This window comes from Rhinoderma darwinii, chromosome 8, assembly GCF_050947455.1.
Source record: "Rhinoderma darwinii isolate aRhiDar2 chromosome 8, aRhiDar2.hap1, whole genome shotgun sequence".
Lineage (NCBI taxonomy): Eukaryota > Metazoa > Chordata > Amphibia > Anura > Rhinodermatidae > Rhinoderma > Rhinoderma darwinii.
In genome coordinates this window covers 125,606,514-125,631,310 of record NC_134694.1, presented here as the reverse complement: position 1 = coordinate 125,631,310, position 24,797 = coordinate 125,606,514, and the positions used below count along the sequence as shown (strand labels likewise).

The 24,797-nt window shown below is 51.5% G+C and overlaps 1 protein-coding gene across 1 annotated transcript in view; it reads right to left on the bottom strand.

Annotated features, from left to right (window-relative positions):
- Positions 1-19,264, bottom strand: part of RPS6KA6 (ribosomal protein S6 kinase A6) — a 64,809-nt gene extending 45,545 nt beyond the window's left edge. The window contains exon 1 of the mRNA XM_075836619.1: positions 19,035-19,264. Coding sequence (XP_075692734.1) covers positions 19,035-19,106 — 72 coding nt within the window. The 5' untranslated portion in view covers positions 19,107-19,264. The remainder of the gene's footprint in view (positions 1-19,034) is intronic.
- Positions 19,265-24,797: the final 5,533 nt, after the last annotated feature.

Sequence of the window (24,797 nt, the reverse complement as noted above, 5' to 3'; positions counted from 1 at the left end):
TCCCTCCAAACAGCCAGTGTTACATGCAGGGTAGAAGCTCCCCCTAGTGGTGGCTGCAGAATGTTACCATGTAACTGGTTGTGTGCTGGAAGCAGCGGATTTACAGCTTCAGCCCAATAAAGACAAAATGTGGTGTTCTATTGTGAGAGATCAAAGTTGTTTTTGTTCTTTCATCAAGCGCGGTCTGTAGAAAACACTACATCTCTCACAATGCAGCACAGTGGAGCATGTGCAGTACAGACACTGAATGATCAATATACAGCAATAAGAAGTGAGGTTCTGCAGCAGCTGAGAGCCAACAAGAAACAGAAGAATTGTGAACAGCTCTGGAGAAGACAGAATACAAAACATAATGTAACTAAGAAGAAGATAATGCAAAGGATTTAAGTTAAGATTTGCAGCGGAATAGTGAGTGCAGCTCTGGAGTATAATACAGGATGTAACTCAGGATCAGTACAGGATAAGTAATGTAATGTTTGTACACAGTGATTCCACCAGCAGAATAGTGAGTGCAGCTCTGGAGTATAATACAGGATGTAACTCAGGATCAGTACAGGATAAGTAATGTAATGTATGTACACAGAGACTCCACCAGCAGAATAGTGAGTGCAGCTCTGGAGTATAATACAGGATGTAACTCATGATCAGTACAGGATAAGTAATGTAATGTATGTACACAGTGACTCCACCAGCAGAATAGTGAGTGCTGCTCTGGAGTATAATACAGGATGTAACTCAGGATCAGTACAGGATAAGTAATGTAATGTATGTACACAGTGACTCCACCAGCAGAATAGTGATTGCAGCTCTGGAGTATAATACAGGATGTAACTCAGGATCAGTACAGGATAAGTAATGTAATGTATGTACACAGTGACTCCACCAGCAGAATAGTGAGTGCAGCCCTGGAGTATAATACAGGATATAACTCAGGATCAGTACAGGATAAATAATGTAATGTATGTACACAGTGACTCCACCAGCAGAATAGTGAGTGCAGCTCTGGAGTATAATACAGGATGTAACTCAGGATCAGTACAGGATAAGTAATGTAATGTATGTACACAGTGACTCCACCAACAGAATAGTGAGTGCAGCTCTGGAGTATAATACTGGATATAACTCAGGATCAGTACAGGATAAGTAATGTAATGTATGTACACAGTGACTCCACCAGCAGAATAGTGAGTGCAGCTCTGGAGTATAATACAGGATGTAACTCAGGATCAGTACAGGATAAGTAATGTAATGTATGTACACAGTGATTCCACCAGCAGAATAGTGAGTGCAGCTCTGGAGTATAATACAGGATGTAACTCAGGATCAGTACAGGATAAGTAATGTAATGTATGTACACAGAGACTCCACCAGCAGAATAGTGAGTGCAGCTCTGGAGTATAATACAGGATATAACTCAGGATCAGTACAGGATAAGTAATGTAATGTATGTACAGTGACCCCACCAGCAGAATAGTGAGTGCAGCTCAGGAGTATAATACAGGATGTAACTCAGGATCAGTACAGGATAAGTAATGTAATGTATGTACACAGTGACTCCACCAGCAGAATAGTGAGTGCAGCTCTGGAGTATAATACAGGATATAACTCAGGATCAGTACAGGATAAGTAATGTAATGTATGTACACAGTGACTCCACCAGCAGAATAGTGATTGCAGCTCTGGAGTATAATACAGGATATAACTCAGGATCAGTACAGGATAAGTAATGTATGTAGACAGTGACTCCACCAGCAGAATAGTGAGTGCAGCTCTGGAGTATAATACAGGATGTAACTCAGGATCAGTACAGGATAAGTAATGTATGTAGACAGTGATTCGTTCTTTATCTAACTGTATAATGGGGGGTCATGGGGGTATTTAAATATTTTTATGGGGGTAACTATAGGCGATACCGGTCAGTGCAGGAGCTGTGGGGGCTACTAACATCTTGGTGATATCACAATACACTCTTCCATGCTGGGGCTCGTGTTTAGTGGAGGTTGCGCGGAGCTGGAAGTGGTAGAGATGATCTCATCCTGCAGACAGGAAAGCAGGAGAACATCACATAACATTTCTCCAGCTGAAGCGCTGATAATCAATGCATCACATCAAAGCTGCAATAATCCATTACATGCCCAAAAAACGGACATTTCTGCACACAAGCAGCCGATAATGGATGCACGAAACGGAACTTATTATGGGTAACGCACAGAGGGTGCAGCAGCCAAAAAAATGGAGGCAGAACACTGACTTATTCTTAAATGGAAATTCTAATAAAACAATTTTCCCTATATCAGCGGAGAGCAATGTGAGACTTTCAGGTGGCCGGATCTTTTATTTTCCTCTATAGTCTACTAATATTCCATATCCATGCGTTGTAACCCGGTTTTCCCAACACTTTTCATTGTGATACAGAGTTGCATGCCCCTTCACTAATTTGCTTGTGTGTCAGTCTTTACTGCAGTACTAACATTCTATTCATGCACCAGGATGAAGAGAGTCATAAGTCCCATCCTAACAAGGGAGCCTATGAAGGACCTTTGTTGCTGCCACAATGAGATGATCCTTGAAGCTGAACTAAAGCTTTTATGCTCCTGGTGTAGGACGGTAGTTGCAAAACTACAACTCTCAGTAGGATCTTCTGCACTGGCTATGTCAGCTTTCCATTTATTCATGAACCAGGACGCTCAGGATGAGCAGAGATGTCGGTCCTGCCATGAAGGGGGAGGCGCATGGAACAGGACAGAGAAATAAAGTGCGCCTCCGCTGCAGGTGGTATAAATACAGGTGGTTGGTAGATAGATGTTGGGGGTTCTCCTACATGTCCGCCATCCGCTCCAGCTTAGTGTGACTGGTCTATCAGAGCACAGACAGCGACAACCACATCCTGAGGCTGTTAGTGTGACAGAGCTGCGTGTCTCTGCCTGACGAGGACGGCGCTCATTAAAGGGGACAGGATTCACACGCAGGGTGAAGTCGCAGGTTGGGATTCTCCTGCAGGAATTTCTGAGCAGTGAGACATAGTAATTATCCCAGTGACCTCCACCCACGGACAGCGACAGTGGAGCTGCGAAACCAGAACACCAGCTGCTCCCCAAAACACAGCAACTACAATCATCATCATCCACGGTGATCAGATAATCCAGAGAGTCTGACAATATTACAGATCTGAGATCCAGTTTATTATAAGACCAGAAGACGAGGAAATTCACCAAGGAACGTCCGATAATCTGGCACCTCAAGTCCCACTGATGCCGAAGTAAAGACGTTTCACTAGATTTTTCCCAAAATATCCAATTAAACCGAGGGGTGGAGGAGTCGGCGCATGGTGGAGATGATTATCCCTCACTGATCAATGACAGATTGTGGGGGTCCAGGATAAATATAAATCACCCTCTATGGGACGCAGCCCGTATTCTCCACCCATGGAAGTGGCCAGTTCAATAACAATGACCCCGAATATAGACACTTGTGAATTAATCATAAATGTCTGATCCGAGGGGTACGACAGCTGGGACCCTCCACTAATCCTGAAAGCGGGAGCCCCTGGGCCCATGCTTTAGGGCAGAGGTCTGGGTATAGATGTGTGGAGGAAATCACTAACAGTGGAGCGAGCGTGCCCAGCGGTCCCTGTCCTCTATAGAGAATTACTGCACTCCTGAGAAAGGGGACCACCACCGCCGTCCTGGTGACTGGTGGGGGTCGCAGTCAGAAAACCATCCGACTAACCGGAAAGTTATAAGATCCTAAAAAACTGAAGTTATCAAACTCCTACAAACGCTTCACAAAAAATACAGAAAATAAACCAGATGTGAACTGACCTCACAAACCCGAACAACACACAATAAAAATGTTAAGAAAATCTAAAAACTAAGAGAAATCATTAAGACTCCCGATCAGTCCTTGTCCTTCCAGCGCTGCCCCTCATAGCGGCAGGTGCTGCGGTGGAGAACGCACCTGAGTGGCGGCGGCGGCGTCTCCCTGCGGGGAGTCCTGAGGAGTTCACGTTCTCTGCTCCTCCTGCTTAACACTAAACTCTTCTGGAAACCCACACCCAAACCACAATGTTCCCGGGACGAGGTGACTAAGGTGAAAAAAAGTGTAAAAATAGCTCCACCTGAGGATGACAACAGATTACAAAAGAGAGAGGAGCGACTCCAGCACCAAACCAGCTGATAACAGAGGAAAATAAAGAAGAATATCCCCAGCACCAGCCGTGGAAACAAGTCTGCACTGATCTTATTATCACTGAAAGTTTATATCACCCCATGTGGAAAGATCAGCGGCGGCGCCGGTTTCCTAATGTTACGACAATCACGGAGACCACGTCTGAAAAAAAGATAATTTCCAGCTGTCGGAAACACGTTTCCTCATCTAGTTTACGGCTGTGTTCACATGCCCCGAATCAATTAGCAGTTTTGCCGTGATTTTGGGATAAAATTAAAATTTACCGTCACATGTGACCACAACGTAAATAAGGAGGATCAACATAAGTGCGTGACCCCACCAGAACAGACTGCCCCAGAGGCGGCCCGCGCCCGCCACCACAGAGGCGGCCCGCGCCCGCCACCACAGAGGCGGCCCGCGCCCGCCACCACAGAGGCGGCCCGCGCCCGCCACCACAGAGGCGGCCCGCGCCCGCCACCACAGAAGCGGCCCGCGCCCCCCACCACAGAGGCGGCCCGCGCCCGCCACCACAGAGGCGGCCCGCGCCCGCCACCACAGAGGCGGCCCGCGCCCGCCACCACAGAGGCGGCCCGCGCCCGCCACCACAGAGGCGGCCCGCGCCCCCCACCACAGAGGCGGCCCGCGCCCCTCACCACAGAGGCGGCCCGCGCCCCCCACCACAGAGGCGGCCCGCGCCCCCCACCACAGAGGCGGCCCGCGCCCCCCACCACAGATGCGGCCCGCGCCCCCCAAAACAGAGCCGGCCATAAAAGTGGAAAAAGGAATGAGAAGCGTGTGACAGGAGAATTACCCGAGGACACCGCACACATCCTCTGTGACATGAACCTCCAGAACTACGGTGCAGCGAGTTTGGATGTTGCTCTGCGCCGGTGACGTGCAGCAAATGAAGGACATTGTATGGAACGGTGGTGTGAAATGCTTTTAATGTCATCTGAGTGAAATCACGTCCCCAGTACAGAGTTTGCTGGGAGCAGCTGAGATCTCGGGGATTAAAGATGTGCGCAGCGGCAGAGGGCGTCACATTCCTGCACCACGACGAGGGAGGTCACACGGCATGACACAGGGTTTATATTTATCCAGAATATCAGTAATATTCTCCTGCAATCCTGAACCAATAATAAAATAATATAAAGTTCTCCCTCCAGGCCTCAGGATATAGCACAGAAGTACCAATCCCAGTGCTCAGTGTCGCCCCCTGCTGTGTAAAGCAATGTATGGGCAGGAGAGGGGGAAGGGAGAACTGCTCGGAGCACATTTCTGACACAATTGGTTGTCACTCCAGAACTTCATTGAGCCGCTGATTAATGATCGGGAGGAATTTTCATTTTTGCCATTAATTATACCATAAAGCAGAGACTATGTGCTGCAAAACATGACAACTCACAAAGCAGGAGCCGACAATAGAAACTAATCCCTAGGGAGTCTTAAAGGGGTTTTCCACTTTTAGTTCTCATTTGACAAGTCACTGCATGAGGTCAGGGTATTACACCAGTGGAGAGCAGCGGCTGCACCAAGATACCCAAAACTAAGGAGCCGCTGCACACGCATGGCAGAGCTGGAAGGAACTTCTTTGTAATGATATGCACATTGAGAGGCTTCAAACCTGTCCTAACTTAGCCCTGCTTACACAGCTTAGGGCTTGTTACATTGTATCAGTGCAGGTATGCACTGTAGGTTGGTGCTGCTGCTCTGTTTGGCTCATAGATTTGCCTACAATAATACATTGTAACAAGCTCTGTCAGCGGCACTAAGCAGGACAGTTAATTAGCCTCTGGATATTCCATTCACTGACAGCAAGAAGAGATTCTGAAAACGGTGAGGAACTGAAACAAAAGTCTATTAGAAAGTTTCAGAACTGTTCTTTACAGCGCCCCTTTAAATGACACTCGATGGTAAAGATTTTCTGTCTCAGCCCCAAAGCAGAATCCGCACTTTATTACTGAGTCGTACGCAACAAACACAACCGTGACCCGCAATCTCGCTAAATGATCACGACGCGCGGTAATGTAGACGAACAACCTGAGCCACAATCATTACCCTAGTAACGAGAGTATAAGACCTTGCAGTAATGAGGAAGACAAATGGGAGAAGTGAAAGTTCCTCTAGGATCTGTCCTGACGGAGCGAATCTACAGGCGCGGCGGAGCTTATATCCGGCACCCCCATTGCTAGTCCTAAATCATCTGGAACCGAACTTTAATTTATTCATACGAGTAGCAGCCCCCCCCCCCCCCCCCTCCCCGGAACAAGTTCTACAGAATCTATCATTCTTCTCAGCTCCTCCATCACCGGCCTGATCTTGTGTAGTCGCCCTCGTGCCGCCCGTCGAGGCGTGGACTCCACAAGTGGTCTGAAGGTTTCTGTGGTCTCTGGCGTAAGACGTTAGCCACAGATCCTATAAAAGCTACGTACAACTGAAATTTTTTTTTATAATTTTTTGGTCGTTTCTTCTGCACCTTTGTTTCACAAACGGTGGGGATCTCAGCACCCGGACCCCCACCGATCAAAACTTCTGAAAAGTCTCTATAATACATCAAAAGTTTATTCAAAGTCACTTAAAAACTTATTTACTATTGTTTTAGGTATTTCATGGATTTTCACTAAATAAAAGGTAAACTTTCTAATAGACTGTGTTTCAATTGCTCACTATTGTCAAGATCTCTGCTTGCGGTCAGCTCACTCTGAGCTAAAACAAAGCAGCAGCACAAATTTCCAATCCAGACAGTTTGCTACAATGTATCGGTACAGATACGGCGCAGCTCACATCACGTTTGTGAACTATGTTTGGCGTAAGCTCCAGGAAAGCTCCCGATTCACGCGCCAAACGTGTCCATAGGGCGACATTGACCCAGCGTATGCCAAAATGCTGTTCTGAGACCTGTGACATACTACTCCACTATCACCCCCAATATCTGCACAGATTAACGTCTATTATAATGAATGCCGGCGTCTCACACGCCACATGGGAATGTACGCCGCGCCATACACAACAAGAGATGAAATCAACCACACTGGGCGAGTGCTGCGTACAGGTCGGGAGCAAGAAAATCACCCCCCCTCCCCATAAAACAAAGCACGACAGCCCAATGTACGGCACAGACTATAGATTGTCAGCTCATGCGGCCCAGGCTTTCACTCCTGATGTATCATGAAACTTTCATTCTGTATCTGGAATTACATTGTTAATATCACATTGTACAGCGGCACGATATATGATGGAGCCATCAACAACAATGAATAGTAGAACATGAAACATATTACACGCATGATTGCATGCACAGAAGTCCCATACAGGGCAGAGGCCAAACAGAAACACAGGGCATCAGGGGCAGCCAGGACGAACAACAAGAGATCAAACGATACAGGCAGGGTATGAGGAGAGACGTGGAGACAGGCAGGGTATGAGGCGAGACAGGCAGGGTATGAGGAGAGAGACGGGATATGAGGAGAGAGACGGGATATGAGGAGAGAGACGGGATATGAGGAGAGAGAGGCAGGGTATGAGGAGAGACACAGGATACAGGCAGGGTATGAGGAGAGACGTGGAGACAGGCAGGGTATGAGGAGAGACGTGGAGACAGGCAGGGTATGAGGAGAGACAGACAGGCAGGGTATGAGGAGAGACAGACAGGCAGGGTATGAGGAGAGACAGACAGGCAGGGTATGAGGAGAGACAGACAGGCAGGGTATGAGGAGAGACAGACAGGCAGGGTATGAGGAGAGACAGACAGGATACAGGCAGGGTATGAGGAGAGACACAGGATACAGGCAGGGTATGAGGAGAGACGTGGAGACAGGCAGGGTATGAGGAGAGACAGACAGGCAGGGTATGAGGAGAGACACAGGATACAGGCAGGGTATGAGGAGAGACAGACAGGCAGGGTATGAGGAGAGACACAGGATACAGGCAGGGTATGAGGAGAGACAGGCAGGATATGAGGAGAGACATAGGATACAGGCAGGGTATGAGGAGAGAGACACAGGCAGGGTATGAGGAGAGAGACACAGGCAGGGTATGAGGAGAGAGACACAGGCAGGGTATGAGGAGAGAGACACAGGCAGGGTATGAGGAGAGAGACACAGGCAGGGTATGAGGAGAGAGACACAGGCAGGGTATGAGGAGAGAGACACAGGCAGGGTATGAGGAGAGAGACACAGGCAGGGTATGAGGAGAGAGACACAGGCAGGGTATGAGGAGAGAGACACAGGCAGGGTATGAGGAGAGAGACACAGGCAGGGTATGAGGAGAGAGACACAGGCAGGGTATGAGGAGAGAGACACAGGCAGGGTATGAGGAGAGAGACACAGGCAGGGTATGAGGAGAGAGACACAGGCAGGGTATGAGGAGAGAGACACAGGCAGGGTATGAGGAGAGAGACACAGGATACAGGCAGGGTATGAGGAGAGAGACACAGGATACAGGCAGGGTATGAGGAGAGAGACACAGGATACAGGCAGGGTATGAGGAGAGAGACACAGGATACAGGCAGGGTATGAGGAGAGAGACACAGGATACAGGCAGGGTATGAGGAGAGAGACACAGGATACAGGCAGGGTATGAGGAGAGAGACACAGGATACAGGCAGGGTATGAGGAGAGAGACACAGGATACAGGCAGGGTATGAGGAGAGAGACACAGGATACAGGCAGGGTATGAGGAGAGAGACACAGGATACAGGCAGGGTATGAGGAGAGAGACACAGGATACAGGCAGGGTATGAGGAGAGAGACACAGGATACAGGCAGGGTATGAGGAGAGAGACACAGGATACAGGCAGGGTATGAGGAGAGAGACACAGGATACAGGCAGGGTATGAGGAGAGAGACACAGGATACAGGCAGGGTATGAGGAGAGAGACACAGGATACAGGCAGGGTATGAGGAGAGAGACACAGGATACAGGCAGGGTATGAGGAGAGAGACACAGGATACAGGCAGGGTATGAGGAGAGAGACACAGGATACAGGCAGGGTATGAGGAGAGAGACACAGGATACAGGCAGGGTATGAGGAGAGAGACACAGGATACAGGCAGGGTATGAGGAGAGAGACACAGGATACAGGCAGGGTATGAGGAGAGAGACACAGGATACAGGCAGGGTATGAGGAGAGAGACACAGGATACAGGCAGGGTATGAGGAGAGAGACACAGGATACAGGCAGGGTATGAGGAGAGAGACACAGGATACAGGCAGGGTATGAGGAGAGAGACACAGGATACAGGCAGGGTATGAGGAGAGAGACACAGGATACAGGCAGGGTATGAGGAGAGAGACACAGGATACAGGCAGGGTATGAGGAGAGAGACACAGGATACAGGCAGGGTATGAGGAGAGAGACACAGGATACAGGCAGGGTATGAGGAGAGAGACACAGGATACAGGCAGGGTATGAGGAGAGAGACACAGGATACAGGCAGGGTATGAGGAGAGACACAGGATACAGGCAGGGTATGAGGAGAGACACAGGATACAGGCAGGGTATGAGGAGAGACGGGATACAGGCAGGGTATGAGGAGAGAGACACAGGATACAGGCAGGGTATGAGGAGAGAGACACAGGATACAGGCAGGGTATGAGGAGAGAGACACAGGATACAGGCAGGGTATGAGGAGAGAGACACAGGATACAGGCAGGGTATGAGGAGAGAGACACAGGATACAGGCAGGGTATGAGGAGAGAGACACAGGATACAGGCAGGGTATGAGGAGAGAGACACAGGATACAGGCAGGGTATGAGGAGAGACACAGGATACAGGCAGGGTATGAGGAGAGACGGGATACAGGCAGGGTATGAGGAGAGAGACACAGGATACAGGCAGGGTATGAGGAGAGACAGGCAGGGTATGAGGAGAGACAGGCAGGGTATGAGGAGAGACAGGCAGGGTATGAGGAGAGACAGGCAGGGTATGAGGAGAGACAGGCAGGGTATGAGGAGAGACAGGCAGGGTATGAGGAGAGACAGGCAGGGTATGAGGAGAGACAGGCAGGGTATGAGGAGAGACACAGGATACAGGCAGGATATGAGGAGAGACACAGGATACAGGCAGGGTATGAGGAGAGACGGGATACAGGCAGGGTATGAGGAGAGACATAGGATACAGGCAGGGTATGAGGAGAGACGGGATACAGGCAGGGTATGAGGAGAGACGGGATACAGGCAGGGTATGAGGAGAGACGGGATACAGGCAGGGTATGAGGAGAGACGGGATACAGGCAGGGTATGAGGAGAGACGGGATACAGGCAGGGTATGAGGAGAGACGGGATACAGGCAGGGTATGAGGAGAGACGGGATACAGGCAGGGTATGAGGAGAGACGGGATACAGGCAGGGTATGAGGAGAGACGGGATACAGGCAGGGTATGAGGAGAGACGGGATACAGGCAGGGTATGAGGAGAGACGGGATACAGGCAGGGTATGAGGAGAGAGACACAGGATACAGGCAGGGTATGAGGAGAGACGGGATACAGGCAGGGTATGAGGAGAGACAGGCAGGGTATGAGGAGAGACAGGCAGGGTATGAGGAGAGACAGGCAGGGTATGAGGAGAGAGACACAGGATACAGGCAGGGTATGAGGAGAGACGGGATACAGGCAGGGTATGAGGAGAGACGGGATACAGGCAGGGTATGAGGAGAGACACAGGATACAGGCAGGGTATGAGGAGAGACACAGGATACAGGCAGGGTATGAGGAGAGACACAGGATACAGGCAGGGTATGAGGAGAGACACAGGATACAGGCAGGGTATGAGGAGAGACACAGGATACAGGCAGGGTATGAGGAGAGACACAGGATACAGGCAGGGTATGAGGAGAGACACAGGATACAGGCAGGGTATGAGGAGAGACACAGGATACAGGCAGGGTATGAGGAGAGACACAGGATACAGGCAGGGTATGAGGAGAGACACAGGATACAGGCAGGGTATGAGGAGAGACACAGGATACAGGCAGGGTATGAGGAGAGACACAGGATACAGGCAGGGTATGAGGAGAGACACAGGATACAGGCAGGGTATGAGGAGAGACAGACAGGCAGGGTAAGAGGAGAGACACAGGATACAGGCAGGGTATGAGGAGAGACACAGGATACAGGCAGGGTATGAGGAGAGACACAGGATACAGGCAGGGTATGAGGAGAGACACAGGATACAGGCAGGGTATGAGGAGAGACACAGGATACAGGCAGGGTATGAGGAGAGACACAGGATACAGGCAGGGTATGAGGAGAGACACAGGATACAGGCAGGGTATGAGGAGAGACACAGGATACAGGCAGGGTATGAGGAGAGAGACACAGGATACAGGCAGGGTATGAGGAGAGAGACACAGGATACAGGCAGGGTATGAGGAGAGACAGGCAGGGTATGAGGAGAGAGACACAGGATACAGGCAGGGTATGAGGAGAGAGACACAGGATACAGGCAGGGTATGAGGAGAGAGACACAGGATACAGGCAGGGTATGAGGAGAGAGAGGCAGGGTATGAGGAGAGAGAGGCAGGGTATGAGGAGAGACAGGCAGGGTATGAGGAGAGACAGGCAGGGTATGAGGAGAGACAGGCAGGGTATGAGGAGAGACAGGCAGGGTATGAGGAGAGACAGGCAGGGTATGAGGAGAGACAGGCAGGGTATGAGGAGAGACAGGCAGGGTATGAGGAGAGACAGGCAGGGTATGAGGAGAGACAGGCAGGGTATGAGGAGAGACACAGGATACAGGCAGGGTATGAGGAGAGACACAGGATACAGGCAGGGTATGAGGAGAGACACAGGATACAGGCAGGGTATGAGGAGAGACACAGGATACAGGCAGGGTATGAGGAGAGAGACAGGATACAGGCAGGGTATGAGGAGAGAGACAGGATACAGGCAGGGTATGAGGAGAGAGACAGGATACAGGCAGGGTATGAGGAGAGAGACACAGGATACAGGCAGGGTATGAGGAGAGACAGGCAGGGTATGAGGAGAGACAGGCAGGGTATGAGGAGAGACAGGCAGGGTATGAGGAGAGACAGGCAGGGTATGAGGAGAGACAGGCAGGGTATGAGGAGAGACAGGCAGGGTATGAGGAGAGACAGGCAGGGTATGAGGAGAGACAGGCAGGGTATGAGGAGAGACAGGCAGGGTATGAGGAGAGACAGGCAGGGTATGAGGAGAGACACAGGATACAGGCAGGGTATGAGGAGAGACACAGGATACAGGCAGGGTATGAGGAGAGACACAGGATACAGGCAGGGTATGAGGAGAGACACAGGATACAGGCAGGGTATGAGGAGAGACACAGGATACAGGCAGGGTATGAGGAGAGACACAGGATACAGGCAGGGTATGAGGAGAGACACAGGATACAGGCAGGGTATGAGGAGAGACACAGGATACAGGCAGGGTATGAGGAGAGACACAGGATACAGGCAGGGTATGAGGAGAGACACAGGATACAGGCAGGGTATGAGGAGAGACACAGGATACAGGCAGGGTATGAGGAGAGACACAGGATACAGGCAGGGTATGAGGAGAGACACAGGATACAGGCAGGGTATGAGGAGAGACACAGGATACAGGCAGGGTATGAGGAGAGACACAGGATACAGGCAGGGTATGAGGAGAGACACAGGATACAGGCAGGGTATGAGGAGAGACACAGGATACAGGCAGGGTATGAGGAGAGACACAGGATACAGGCAGGGTATGAGGAGAGACACAGGATACAGGCAGGGTATGAGGAGAGACACAGGATACAGGCAGGGTATGAGGAGAGACACAGGATACAGGCAGGGTATGAGGAGAGACACAGGATACAGGCAGGGTATGAGGAGAGACACAGGATACAGGCAGGGTATGAGGAGAGACACAGGATACAGGCAGGGTATGAGGAGAGACACAGGATACAGGCAGGGTATGAGGAGAGACACAGGATACAGGCAGGGTATGAGGAGAGACACAGGATACAGGCAGGGTATGAGGAGAGACACAGGATACAGGCAGGGTATGAGGAGAGAGACAGACAGGCAGGGTAAGAGGAGAGACACAGGATACAGGCAGGGTATGAGGAGAGACACAGGATACAGGCAGGGTATGAGGAGAGACACAGGATACAGGCAGGGTATGAGGAGAGACACAGGATACAGGCAGGGTATGAGGAGAGACACAGGATACAGGCAGGGTATGAGGAGAGACACAGGATACAGGCAGGGTATGAGGAGAGACACAGGATACAGGCAGGGTATGAGGAGAGACACAGGATACAGGCAGGGTATGAGGAGAGAGACACAGGATACAGGCAGGGTATGAGGAGAGAGACACAGGATACAGGCAGGGTATGAGGAGAGAGACACAGGATACAGGCAGGGTATGAGGAGAGAGACACAGGATACAGGCAGGGTATGAGGAGAGAGACACAGGATACAGGCAGGGTATGAGGAGAGACACAGGATACAGGCAGGGTATGAGGAGAGACAGGCAGGGTATGAGGAGAGAGACACAGGATACAGGCAGGGTATGAGGAGAGAGACACAGGATACAGGCAGGGTATGAGGAGAGAGACACAGGATACAGGCAGGGTATGAGGAGAGAGACACAGGATACAGGCAGGGTATGAGGAGAGAGACACAGGATACAGGCAGGGTATGAGGAGAGAGAGGCAGGGTATGAGGAGAGAGAGGCAGGGTATGAGGAGAGAGAGGCAGGGTATGAGGAGAGACAGGCAGGGTATGAGGAGAGACAGGCAGGGTATGAGGAGAGACAGGCAGGGTATGAGGAGAGACAGGCAGGGTATGAGGAGAGACAGGCAGGGTATGAGGAGAGACAGGCAGGGTATGAGGAGAGACACAGGATACAGGCAGGGTATGAGGAGAGACACAGGATACAGGCAGGGTATGAGGAGAGACACAGGATACAGGCAGGGTATGAGGAGAGGCACAGGATACAGGCAGGGTATGAGGAGAGACACAGGATACAGGCAGGGTATGAGGAGAGAGACACAGGATACAGGCAGGGTATGAGGAGAGAGACACAGGATACAGGCAGGGTATGAGGAGAGAGACACAGGATACAGGCAGGGTATGAGGAGAGAGACACAGGATACAGGCAGGGTATGAGGAGAGAGACACAGGATACAGGCAGGGTATGAGGAGAGAGACACAGGATACAGGCAGGGTATGAGGAGAGAGACACAGGATACAGGCAGGGTATGAGGAGAGAGACACAGGATACAGGCAGGGTATGAGGAGAGAGACACAGGATACAGGCAGGGTATGAGGAGAGAGACACAGGATACAGGCAGGGTATGAGGAGAGACACAGGATACAGGCAGGGTATGAGGAGACACGGGATACAGGCAGGGTATGAGGAGACACGGGATACAGGCAGGGTATGAGGAGAGACACAGGATACAGGCAGGGTATGAGGAGAGACACAGGATACAGGCAGGGTATGAGGAGAGACACAGGATACAGGCAGGGTATGAGGAGAGACACAGGATACAGGCAGGGTATGAGGAGAGACACAGGATACAGGCAGGGTATGAGGAGAGACAGACAGGCAGGGTAAGAGGAGAGACACAGGATACAGGCAGGGTATGAGGAGAGACACAGGATACAGGCAGGGTATGAGGAGAGACACAGGATACAGGCAGGGTATGAGGAGAGACAGGCAGGGTATGAGGAGAGACAGGCAGGGTATGAGGAGAGACAGGCAGGGTATGAGGAGAGACAGGCAGGGTATGAGGAGAGACAGGCAGGGTATGAGGAGAGACAGGCAGGGTATGAGGAGAGACACAGGATACAGGCAGGGTATGAGGAGAGACGGGATACAGGCAGGGTATGAGGAGAGACATAGGATACAGGCAGGGTATGAGGAGAGACGGGATACAGGCAGGGTATGAGGAGAGACGGGATACAGGCAGGGTATGAGGAGAGACGGGATACAGGCAGGGTATGAGGAGAGACGGGATACAGGCAGGGTATGAGGAGAGACGGGATACAGGCAGGGTATGAGGAGAGACGGGATACAGGCAGGGTATGAGGAGAGACGGGATACAGGCAGGGTATGAGGAGAGACGGGATACAGGCAGGGTATGAGGAGAGAGACACAGGATACAGGCAGGGTATGAGGAGAGACGGGATACAGGCAGGGTATGAGGAGAGACAGGCAGGGTATGAGGAGAGACAGGCAGGGTATGAGGAGAGAGACACAGGATACAGGCAGGGTATGAGGAGAGACGGGATACAGGCAGGGTATGAGGAGAGACACAGGATACAGGCAGGGTATGAGGAGAGACACAGGATACAGGCAGGGTATGAGGAGAGACACAGGATACAGGCAGGGTATGAGGAGAGACACAGGATACAGGCAGGGTATGAGGAGAGACACAGGATACAGGCAGGGTATGAGGAGAGACACAGGATACAGGCAGGGTATGAGGAGAGACACAGGATACAGGCAGGGTATGAGGAGAGACACAGGATACAGGCAGGGTATGAGGAGAGACACAGGATACAGGCAGGGTATGAGGAGAGACACAGGATACAGGCAGGGTATGAGGAGAGACACAGGATACAGGCAGGGTATGAGGAGAGACACAGGATACAGGCAGGGTATGAGGAGAGACACAGGATACAGGCAGGGTATGAGGAGAGACACAGGATACAGGCAGGGTATGAGGAGAGACACAGGATACAGGCAGGGTATGAGGAGAGACACAGGATACAGGCAGGGTATGAGGAGAGACACAGGATACAGGCAGGGTATGAGGAGAGACACAGGATACAGGCAGGGTATGAGGAGAGACACAGGATACAGGCAGGGTATGAGGAGAGACACAGGATACAGGCAGGGTATGAGGAGAGACACAGGATACAGGCAGGGTATGAGGAGAGACAGACAGGCAGGGTAAGAGGAGAGACACAGGATACAGGCAGGGTATGAGGAGAGACACAGGATACAGGCAGGGTATGAGGAGAGACACAGGATACAGGCAGGGTATGAGGAGAGACACAGGATACAGGCAGGGTATGAGGAGAGACACAGGATACAGGCAGGGTATGAGGAGAGAGACACAGGATACAGGCAGGGTATGAGGAGAGAGACACAGGATACAGGCAGGGTATGAGGAGAGAGACACAGGATACAGGCAGGGTATGAGGAGAGAGACACAGGATACAGGCAGGGTATGAGGAGAGAGACACAGGATACAGGCAGGGTATGAGGAGAGAGACACAGGATACAGGCAGGGTATGAGGAGAGAGACACAGGATACAGGCAGGGTATGAGGAGAGAGACACAGGATACAGGCAGGGTATGAGGAGAGACACAGGATACAGGCAGGGTATGAGGAGAGACACAGGATACAGGCAGGGTATGAGGAGAGACAGACAGGCAGGGTAAGAGGAGAGACACAGGATACAGGCAGGGTATGAGGAGAGACACAGGATACAGGCAGGGTATGAGGAGAGACAGGCAGGGTATGAGGAGAGACAGGCAGGGTATGAGGAGAGACAGGCAGGGTATGAGGAGAGACAGGCAGGGTATGAGGAGAGACAGGCAGGGTATGAGGAGAGACAGGCAGGGTATGAGGAGAGACAGGCAGGGTATGAGGAGAGACAGGCAGGGTATGAGGAGAGACAGGCAGGGTATGAGGAGAGACACAGGATACAGGCAGGGTATGAGGAGAGACGGGATACAGGCAGGGTATGAGGAGAGACATAGGATACAGGCAGGGTATGAGGAGAGACGGGATACAGGCAGGGTATGAGGAGAGACGGGATACAGGCAGGGTATGAGGAGAGACGGGATACAGGCAGGGTATGAGGAGAGACGGGATACAGGCAGGGTATGAGGAGAGACGGGATACAGGCAGGGTATGAGGAGAGACGGGATACAGGCAGGGTATGAGGAGAGACGGGATACAGGCAGGGTATGAGGAGAGACGGGATACAGGCAGGGTATGAGGAGAGACGGGATACAGGCAGGGTATGAGGAGAGACGGGATACAGGCAGGGTATGAGGAGAGACGGGATACAGGCAGGGTATGAGGAGAGAGACACAGGATACAGGCAGGGTATGAGGAGAGACGGGATACAGGCAGGGTATGAGGAGAGACAGGCAGGGTATGAGGAGAGACAGGCAGGGTATGAGGAGAGAGACACAGGATACAGGCAGGGTATGAGGAGAGACGGGATACAGGCAGGGTATGAGGAGAGACACAGGATACAGGCAGGGTATGAGGAGAGACACAGGATACAGGCAGGGTATGAGGAGAGACACAGGATACAGGCAGGGTATGAGGAGAGACACAGGATACAGGCAGGGTATGAGGAGAGACACAGGATACAGGCAGGGTATGAGGAGAGACACAGGATACAGGCAGGGTATGAGGAGAGACACAGGATACAGGCAGGGTATGAGGAGAGACACAGGATACAGGCAGGGTATGAGGAGAGACACAGGATACAGGCAGGGTATGAGGAGAGAGAGGCAGGGTATGAGGAGAGAGAGGCAGGGTATGAGGAGAGAGAGGCAGGGTATGAGGAGAGAGAGGCAGGGTATGAGGAGAGAGAGGCAGGGTATGAGGAGAGACAGGCAGGGTATGAGGAGAGACAGGCAGGGTATGAGGAGAGACAGGCAGGGTATGAGGAGAGACAGGCAGGGTATGAGGAGAGACAGGCAGGGTATGAGGAGAGACACAGGATACAGGCAGGGTATGAGGAGAGACACAGGATACAGGCAGGGTATGAGGAGAGACACAGGATACAGGCAGGGTATGAGGAGAGACACAGGATACAGGCAGGGTATGAGGAGAGGCACAGGATACAGGCAGGGTATGAGGAGAGGCACAGGATACAGGCAGGGTATGAGGAGAGAGACACAGGATACAGGCAGGGTATGAGGAGAGAGACACAGGATACAGGCAGGGTATGAGGAGAGAGACACAGGATACAGGCAGGGTATGAGGAGAGAGACACAGGATACAGGCAGGGTATGAGGAGAGAGACAGGATACAGGCAGGGTATGAGGAGAGAGACACAGGATACAGGCAGGGTATGAGGAGAGAGACACAGGATACAGGCAGGGTATGAGGAGAGAGACACAGGATACAGGCAGGGTATGAGGAGAGAGACACAGGATACAGGCAGGGTATGAGGAGAGAGACACAGGATACAGGCAGGGTATGAGGAGAGAGACACAGGATACAGGCAGGGTATGAGGAGAGACGGGATACAGGCAGGGTATGAGGAGAGACACAGGATACAGGCAGGGTATGAGGAGAGACAGACAGGCAGGGTAAGAGGAGAGAGACACAGGATACAGGCAGGGTATGAGGAGAGAGACACAGGATACAGGCAGGGTATGAGGAGAGAGACACAGGATACAGGCAGGGTATGAGGAGAGAGACACAGGATACAGGCAGGGTATGAGGAGAGAGACACAGGATACAGGCAGGGTATGAGGAGAGAGACACAGGATACAGGCAGGGTATGAGGAGAGAGACACAGGATACAGGCAGGGTATGAGGAGAGAGACACAGGATACAGGCAGGGTATGAGGAGAGAGACACAGGATACAGGCAGGGTATGAGGAGAGAGACACAGGATACAGGCAGGGTATGAGGAGAGAGACACAGGATACAGGCAGGGTATGAGGAGAGAGACACAGGATACAGGCAGGGTATGAGGAGAGAGACACAGGATACAGGCAGGGTATGAGGAGAGAGACACAGGATACAGGCAGGGTATGAGGAGAGAGACACAGGATACAGGCAGGGTATGAGGAGACATGATACAGGCAGGGTATGAGGAGACATGATACAGGCAGGGTATGAGGAGAGACATGACACAGGCAGCGGACACACCTCACTCCCGCCGGTCCCGTATACTTCCATGTTCATCCCCGGATCCTCCAGATGACTGAGCCGCTGCGGCATCCCCCTCACGGGCGGCTCGGTCCACGCACCCCCCGCCAGCTCCTACCGGGGGAGCGGAGAGGTGAGAATCCCCCCCTCCTCAGCCGCCAGTTCCCGGTCCCCGCAGCCACAGGCTCCGCCAATATGGCGGCTGCCGTCACCTGTGCAGCATGGAAACCGGGGGGGGGGGGGGGAGCCGCGTCACCATGACGTCACCATGACGTCACCAAGGAGATCCCCAGCCTGGCGACCGCGGCGGGAGCGCGCATGCAAACGAAGGTGGCGAGCCTTGGATACAAGTAAGGGGCGTGTTCTTCCGGCTGCGTATACGAGGGCAGTGCAAGACGAGACATGAGCAGCGAGGGCGGGAAAATGAACGTGAGGAGAATAACGAAGGTGACAGGAGCCTCCCCGATATCCCACACAGAACCCCAATAATACCAGCGCACCCCGTTATATCCTCTCCTGTAATATCGGCGCACCCCGTTATATCCTCCTGTAATACCAGCGCACCCCGTTATAGCCTCCTGTAATACCAGCGCACCCCGTTATATCCTCTCCTGTAATACCAGCGCACCCCGTTATATCCTCTCCTGTAATACCAGCGCACCCCGTTATATCCTCTCCTGTAATACCGGCGCACCCCGTTATATCCTCTCCTGTAATACCAGCGCACCCCGTTATATCCTCTCCTGTAATACCAGCGCACCCCGTTATATCCTCCTGTAATACCAGCGCACCCCGTTATATCCTCACCTGTAATATCAGCACACCCCGTTATATCCTCTCCTGTAATACCAGCGCACCCCGTTATATCCTCTCCTGTAATACCAGCGCACCCCGTTATATCCTCTCCTGTAATACCAGCGCACCCCGTTATATCCTCTCCTGTAATACCAGCGCACCCCATTATATCCTCTCCTGTAATACCAGCGCACCCCGTTATATCCTCTCCTGTAATACCAGCGCACCCCGTTATATCCTCTCCTGTAATACCAGCGCACCCCGTTATATCCTCTCCTGTAATACCGGCGCACCCCGTTATATCCTCTCCTGTAATACCGGCGCACCCCGTTATATCCTCCCCTGTAATACCAGCGCACCCCGTTATATCCTCACCTGTAATATCAGCACACCCCGTTATATCCTCTCCTGTAATACCAGCGCACCCCGTTATATCCTCTCCTGTAATACCAGCGCACCCCGTTATATCCTCTCCTGTAATACCAGCGCACCCCGTTATATCCTCTCCTGTAATACCAGCGCACCCCGTTATATCCTCTCCTGTAATACCGGCGCACCCCGTTATATCCTCTCCTGTAATACCGGCGCACCCCGTTATATCCTCTCCTGTAATACCAGCGCACCCCGTTATATCCTCCTGTAATACCAGCGCACCCCGTTATATCCTCTCCTGTAATACCAGCGCACCCCGTTATATCCTCTCCTGTAATACCAGCGCACCCCGTTATATCCTCTCCTGTAATACCGGCGCACCCCGTTATATCCTCTCCTGTAATACCAGCGCACCCCGTTATATCCTCTCCTGTAATACCAGCGCACCCCGTTATATCCTCTCCTGTAATACCAGCGCACCCCGTTATATCCTCCTGTAATACCAGCGCACCCCGTTATATCCTCTCCTGTAATACCAGCGCACCCCGTTATATCCTCTCCTGTAATACCAGCGCACCCCGTTATATCCTCTCCTGTAATACCAGCGCACCCCGTTATATCCTCTCCTGTAATACCAGCGCACCCCGTTATATCCTCCTGTAATACCAGCGCACCCCGTTATATCCTCTCCTGTAATACCAGCGCACCCCGTTATATCCTCTCCTGTAATACCAGCGCACCCCGTTATATCCTCCTGTAATACCAGCGCACCCCGTTATATCCACCTGTAATATCAGCGCACCCCGTTATATCCTCTCCTGTAATACCAGCGCACCCCGTTATATCCTCTCCTGTAATACCAGCGCACCCCGTTATAGCCTCCTGTAATACCAGCGCACCCCGTTATATCCTCTCCTGTAATACCAGCGCACCCCGTTATATCCTCTCCTGTAATACCGGCGCACCCAGTTATATCCTCCCCTGTAATACCGGCGCACCCCGTTATATCCTCACCTGTAATACCAGCGCACCCCGTTATATCCTCACCTGTAATACCAGCGCGCCCCGTTATATCCTCTCCTGTAATACCGGCGCACCCAGTTATATCCTCCCCTGTAATACCGGCGCACCCCGTTATATCCTCACCTGTAATACCAGCGCACCCCGTTATATCCTCACCTGTAATACCAGCGCGCCCCGTTATATCCTCTCCTGTAATACCGGCGCACCCCGTTATGTCCTCTCCTGTAATACCAGCGCGCCCCGTTATATCCTCTCCTGTAATACCGGCGCACCCCGTTATATCCTCTCCTGTAATACCAGCGCGCCCCGTTATATCCTCCCCTGTAATACCAGCGCACCCCGTTATATCCTCTCCTGTAATACCAGCGCACCCCGTTATATCCTCACCTGTAATACCAGCGCACCCCGTTATATCCTCACCTGTAATACCAGCGCACCCCGTTATATCCTCTCCTGTAATACCAGCGCACCCCGTTATATCCTCCTGTAATACCAGCGCACCCCGTTATATCCTCCTGTAATACCAGCGCACCCCGTTATATCCTCACCTGTAATACCAGCGCACCCCGTTATATCCTCTCCTGTAATACCGGCGCACCCCGTTATATCCTCTCCTGTAATACCGGCGCACCCCGTTATATCCTCTCCTGTAATACCGGCGCACCCCGTTATATCCTCTCCTGTAATACCGGCGCACCCCGTTATATCCTCTCCTGTAATACCAGCGCACCCCGTTATATCCTCTCCTGTAATACCAGCGCACCCCGTTATATCCTCTCCTGTAATACCGGCGCACCCCGTTATATCCTCTCCTGTAATACCGGCGCACCCCGTTATATCCTCTCCTGTAATACCGGCGCACCCCGTTATATCCTCCTGTAATACCGGCGCACCCCGTTATATCCTCTCCTGTAATACCGGCGCGCCCCGTTATATCCTCCTGTAATACCAGCGCACCCCGTTATATCCTCTCCTGTAATACCAGCGCACCCCGTTATATCCTCTCCTGTAATACCAGCGCACCCCGTTATATCCTCTCCTGTAATACCAGCGCACCCCGTTATATCCTCACCTGTAATACCAGCGCACCCCGTTATATCCTCTCCTGTAATACCAGCGCACCCCGTTATATCCTCTCCTGTAATACCAGCGCACCCCGTTATATCCTCACCTGTAATACCAGCGCACCCCGTTATATCCTCTCCTGTAATACCAGCGCACCCCGTTATATCCTCTCCTGTAATACCAGCGCACCCCGTTATATCCTCACCTGTAATACCAGCGCACCCCGTTATATCCTCACCTGTAATACCAGCGCACCCCGTTATATCCTCTCCTGTAATACCAGCGCACCCCGTTATATCCTCTCCTGTAATACCGGCGCACCCCGTTATATCCTCTCCTGTAATACCGGCGCACCCCGTTATATCCTCTCCTGTAATACCGGCGCACCCCGTTATGTCCTCTCCTGTAATACCAGCGCACCCCGTTATATCCTCTCCTGTAATACCAGCGCACCCCGTTATATCCTCTCCTGTAATACCGGCACACCCCGTTATATCCTCTCCTGTAATACCGGCGCACCCCGTTATATCCTCACCTGTAATACCGGCGCACCCCGTTATATCCTCACCTGTAATACCGGCGCACCCCGTTATATCCTCACCTGTAATATCAGCACACCCCGTTATATCCTCTCCTGTAATACCAGCGCACCCCGTTATATCCTCTCCTGTAATACCGGCGCACCCCGTTATATCCTCTCCTGTAATACCAGCGCACCCCGTTATATCCTCTCCTGTAATACCCGCGCACCCCGTTATATCCTCTCCTGTAATACCAGCGCACCCCGTTATATCCTCTGACCTGATTTTCCGCACACACCACCTCATCCGTAATACATTCGCCCAGGAATTGATTCCAAATCTTCCAATCATGGAAAACTGTAACTTAACCCACAGGTGCGGACGTTTCTTATAAGTTGCTGTGGATTGTGAGTTTGGGATCTGGACTCGCTGATCTCGTTGCGGTGGTTTTATAGATCAATAATTTTACTGGAGATTCCTAGTCACTAAATCTCCAAGGATGAAGGGTTTGGTTTCCAGGGTGAGCGCCGCAGTCCCTTTAGTTGGGTGTTAGTTCAGGACCGCGGTCAGGGACATGTTTTTCTTATGATTGTTTATATGCGGTGTCTTCTCGCCGGCTGTGATGTGAAGCTCGTGCTATGAGCGTCTGACTTGTGGATTATCGGACAATATGGAACGGGATCTACGTTAAGATTTGTGATACTTCTGACTAAGAACCGAACATTGCAAACTCCTCCTGAAAATACGGTTATAATGTGGTAAAACATACAATATGGAAGTCGCCGCAGTATTCATAATGAAATGCACCACAACAAGGATCTCCCTGCCTGATATGATCTGCCACTTGGCCCAGACAATATTTGCTCATTTATTGATCTAGAACAGATCAGAATTGTCCTCGTTACGTTATTTACATGTGAAATCCGGACAGTAAAATCATTCATTGTAAGTTTGTTGTACTGCGTTCCTTTTCTTTGGGATAAAATTCTCAAGCGCTGTCCAAATGCTGTGGAATTGTAGGATTCAATCCAAGGCACGAAGTTTAAATCAGATCTATGTGTAATGGATAAGAATGCTGCGCGTTACGAGGCTGGACCGAACTCTTCATCAGGCAAAGCAACAGACGTGTCGCTGGAGGACCCAGCAGGATTCAAATAGCTTAAAAAGACCGCCAAAGAGACCGTCCGTGCTCTGTCCTGGTCGTTTGGAAAACAATTGTAGACGTGTCCGCCTCTGAACCGCTTCACGTTTTTTAGAGCTCCAAGACCAAGGTAAAGAGGACGTAGTGACAGGAGTCCAGGTTCCTCTAGAAGAACGTGAAGAGACGTAACGTCAACCTAAGGCAGCGCGGGATCACATATACCAAGAATTCAGAGCCAAGCAATAGGAGGTCTTTCCTGTGCGCAACAACCTCTGCGGTCTGGGTGAAAGACGTCCTTGGTCCACCATAGAGAGTATTGGGGTATGTTCACACAGTCTTTTTGCAGGCAGAAAAATCTGGGTTTTGAGGCCGATTTCGTCCTACCTGTGCTCTCTGCCGCGTTTCTTGGCCACAGCCATTGAGCGCTGCAGGCAAAAAAAACGCTGCGAAAACTGCTTTCCCTGTCTCCCATTGATGACCATTGGAGGTCAGAGACAGAAGCACCTGAAGAGCCTGACGCTTTTTCCCACTTGCATTTTTTTTCTGCTCGTGGGGAAAAAACGCCTCCACCTCCCATTGAAAACAATAGAAGGCGTTTTTGGACGTTTATTGGCACATTTTCCGCATCAAAAACAGCGCCAAAAAACTCAGTGTGAACTAGGCCTTATTCTTTTTAGCGTGTGGTAGACGTTGCATGTGTAGGATGATCCGTGTGAAAATCTGACACAACCAGTTGAAAGAACTTTAGCAAAAAACACTTGCGTGCCTATATTGGATTTTCAGATACTTTGCTCTATGGAGTTCTCTTCTATCTCATTCCTAAAAAGCCGGATACAGTCAAAATAA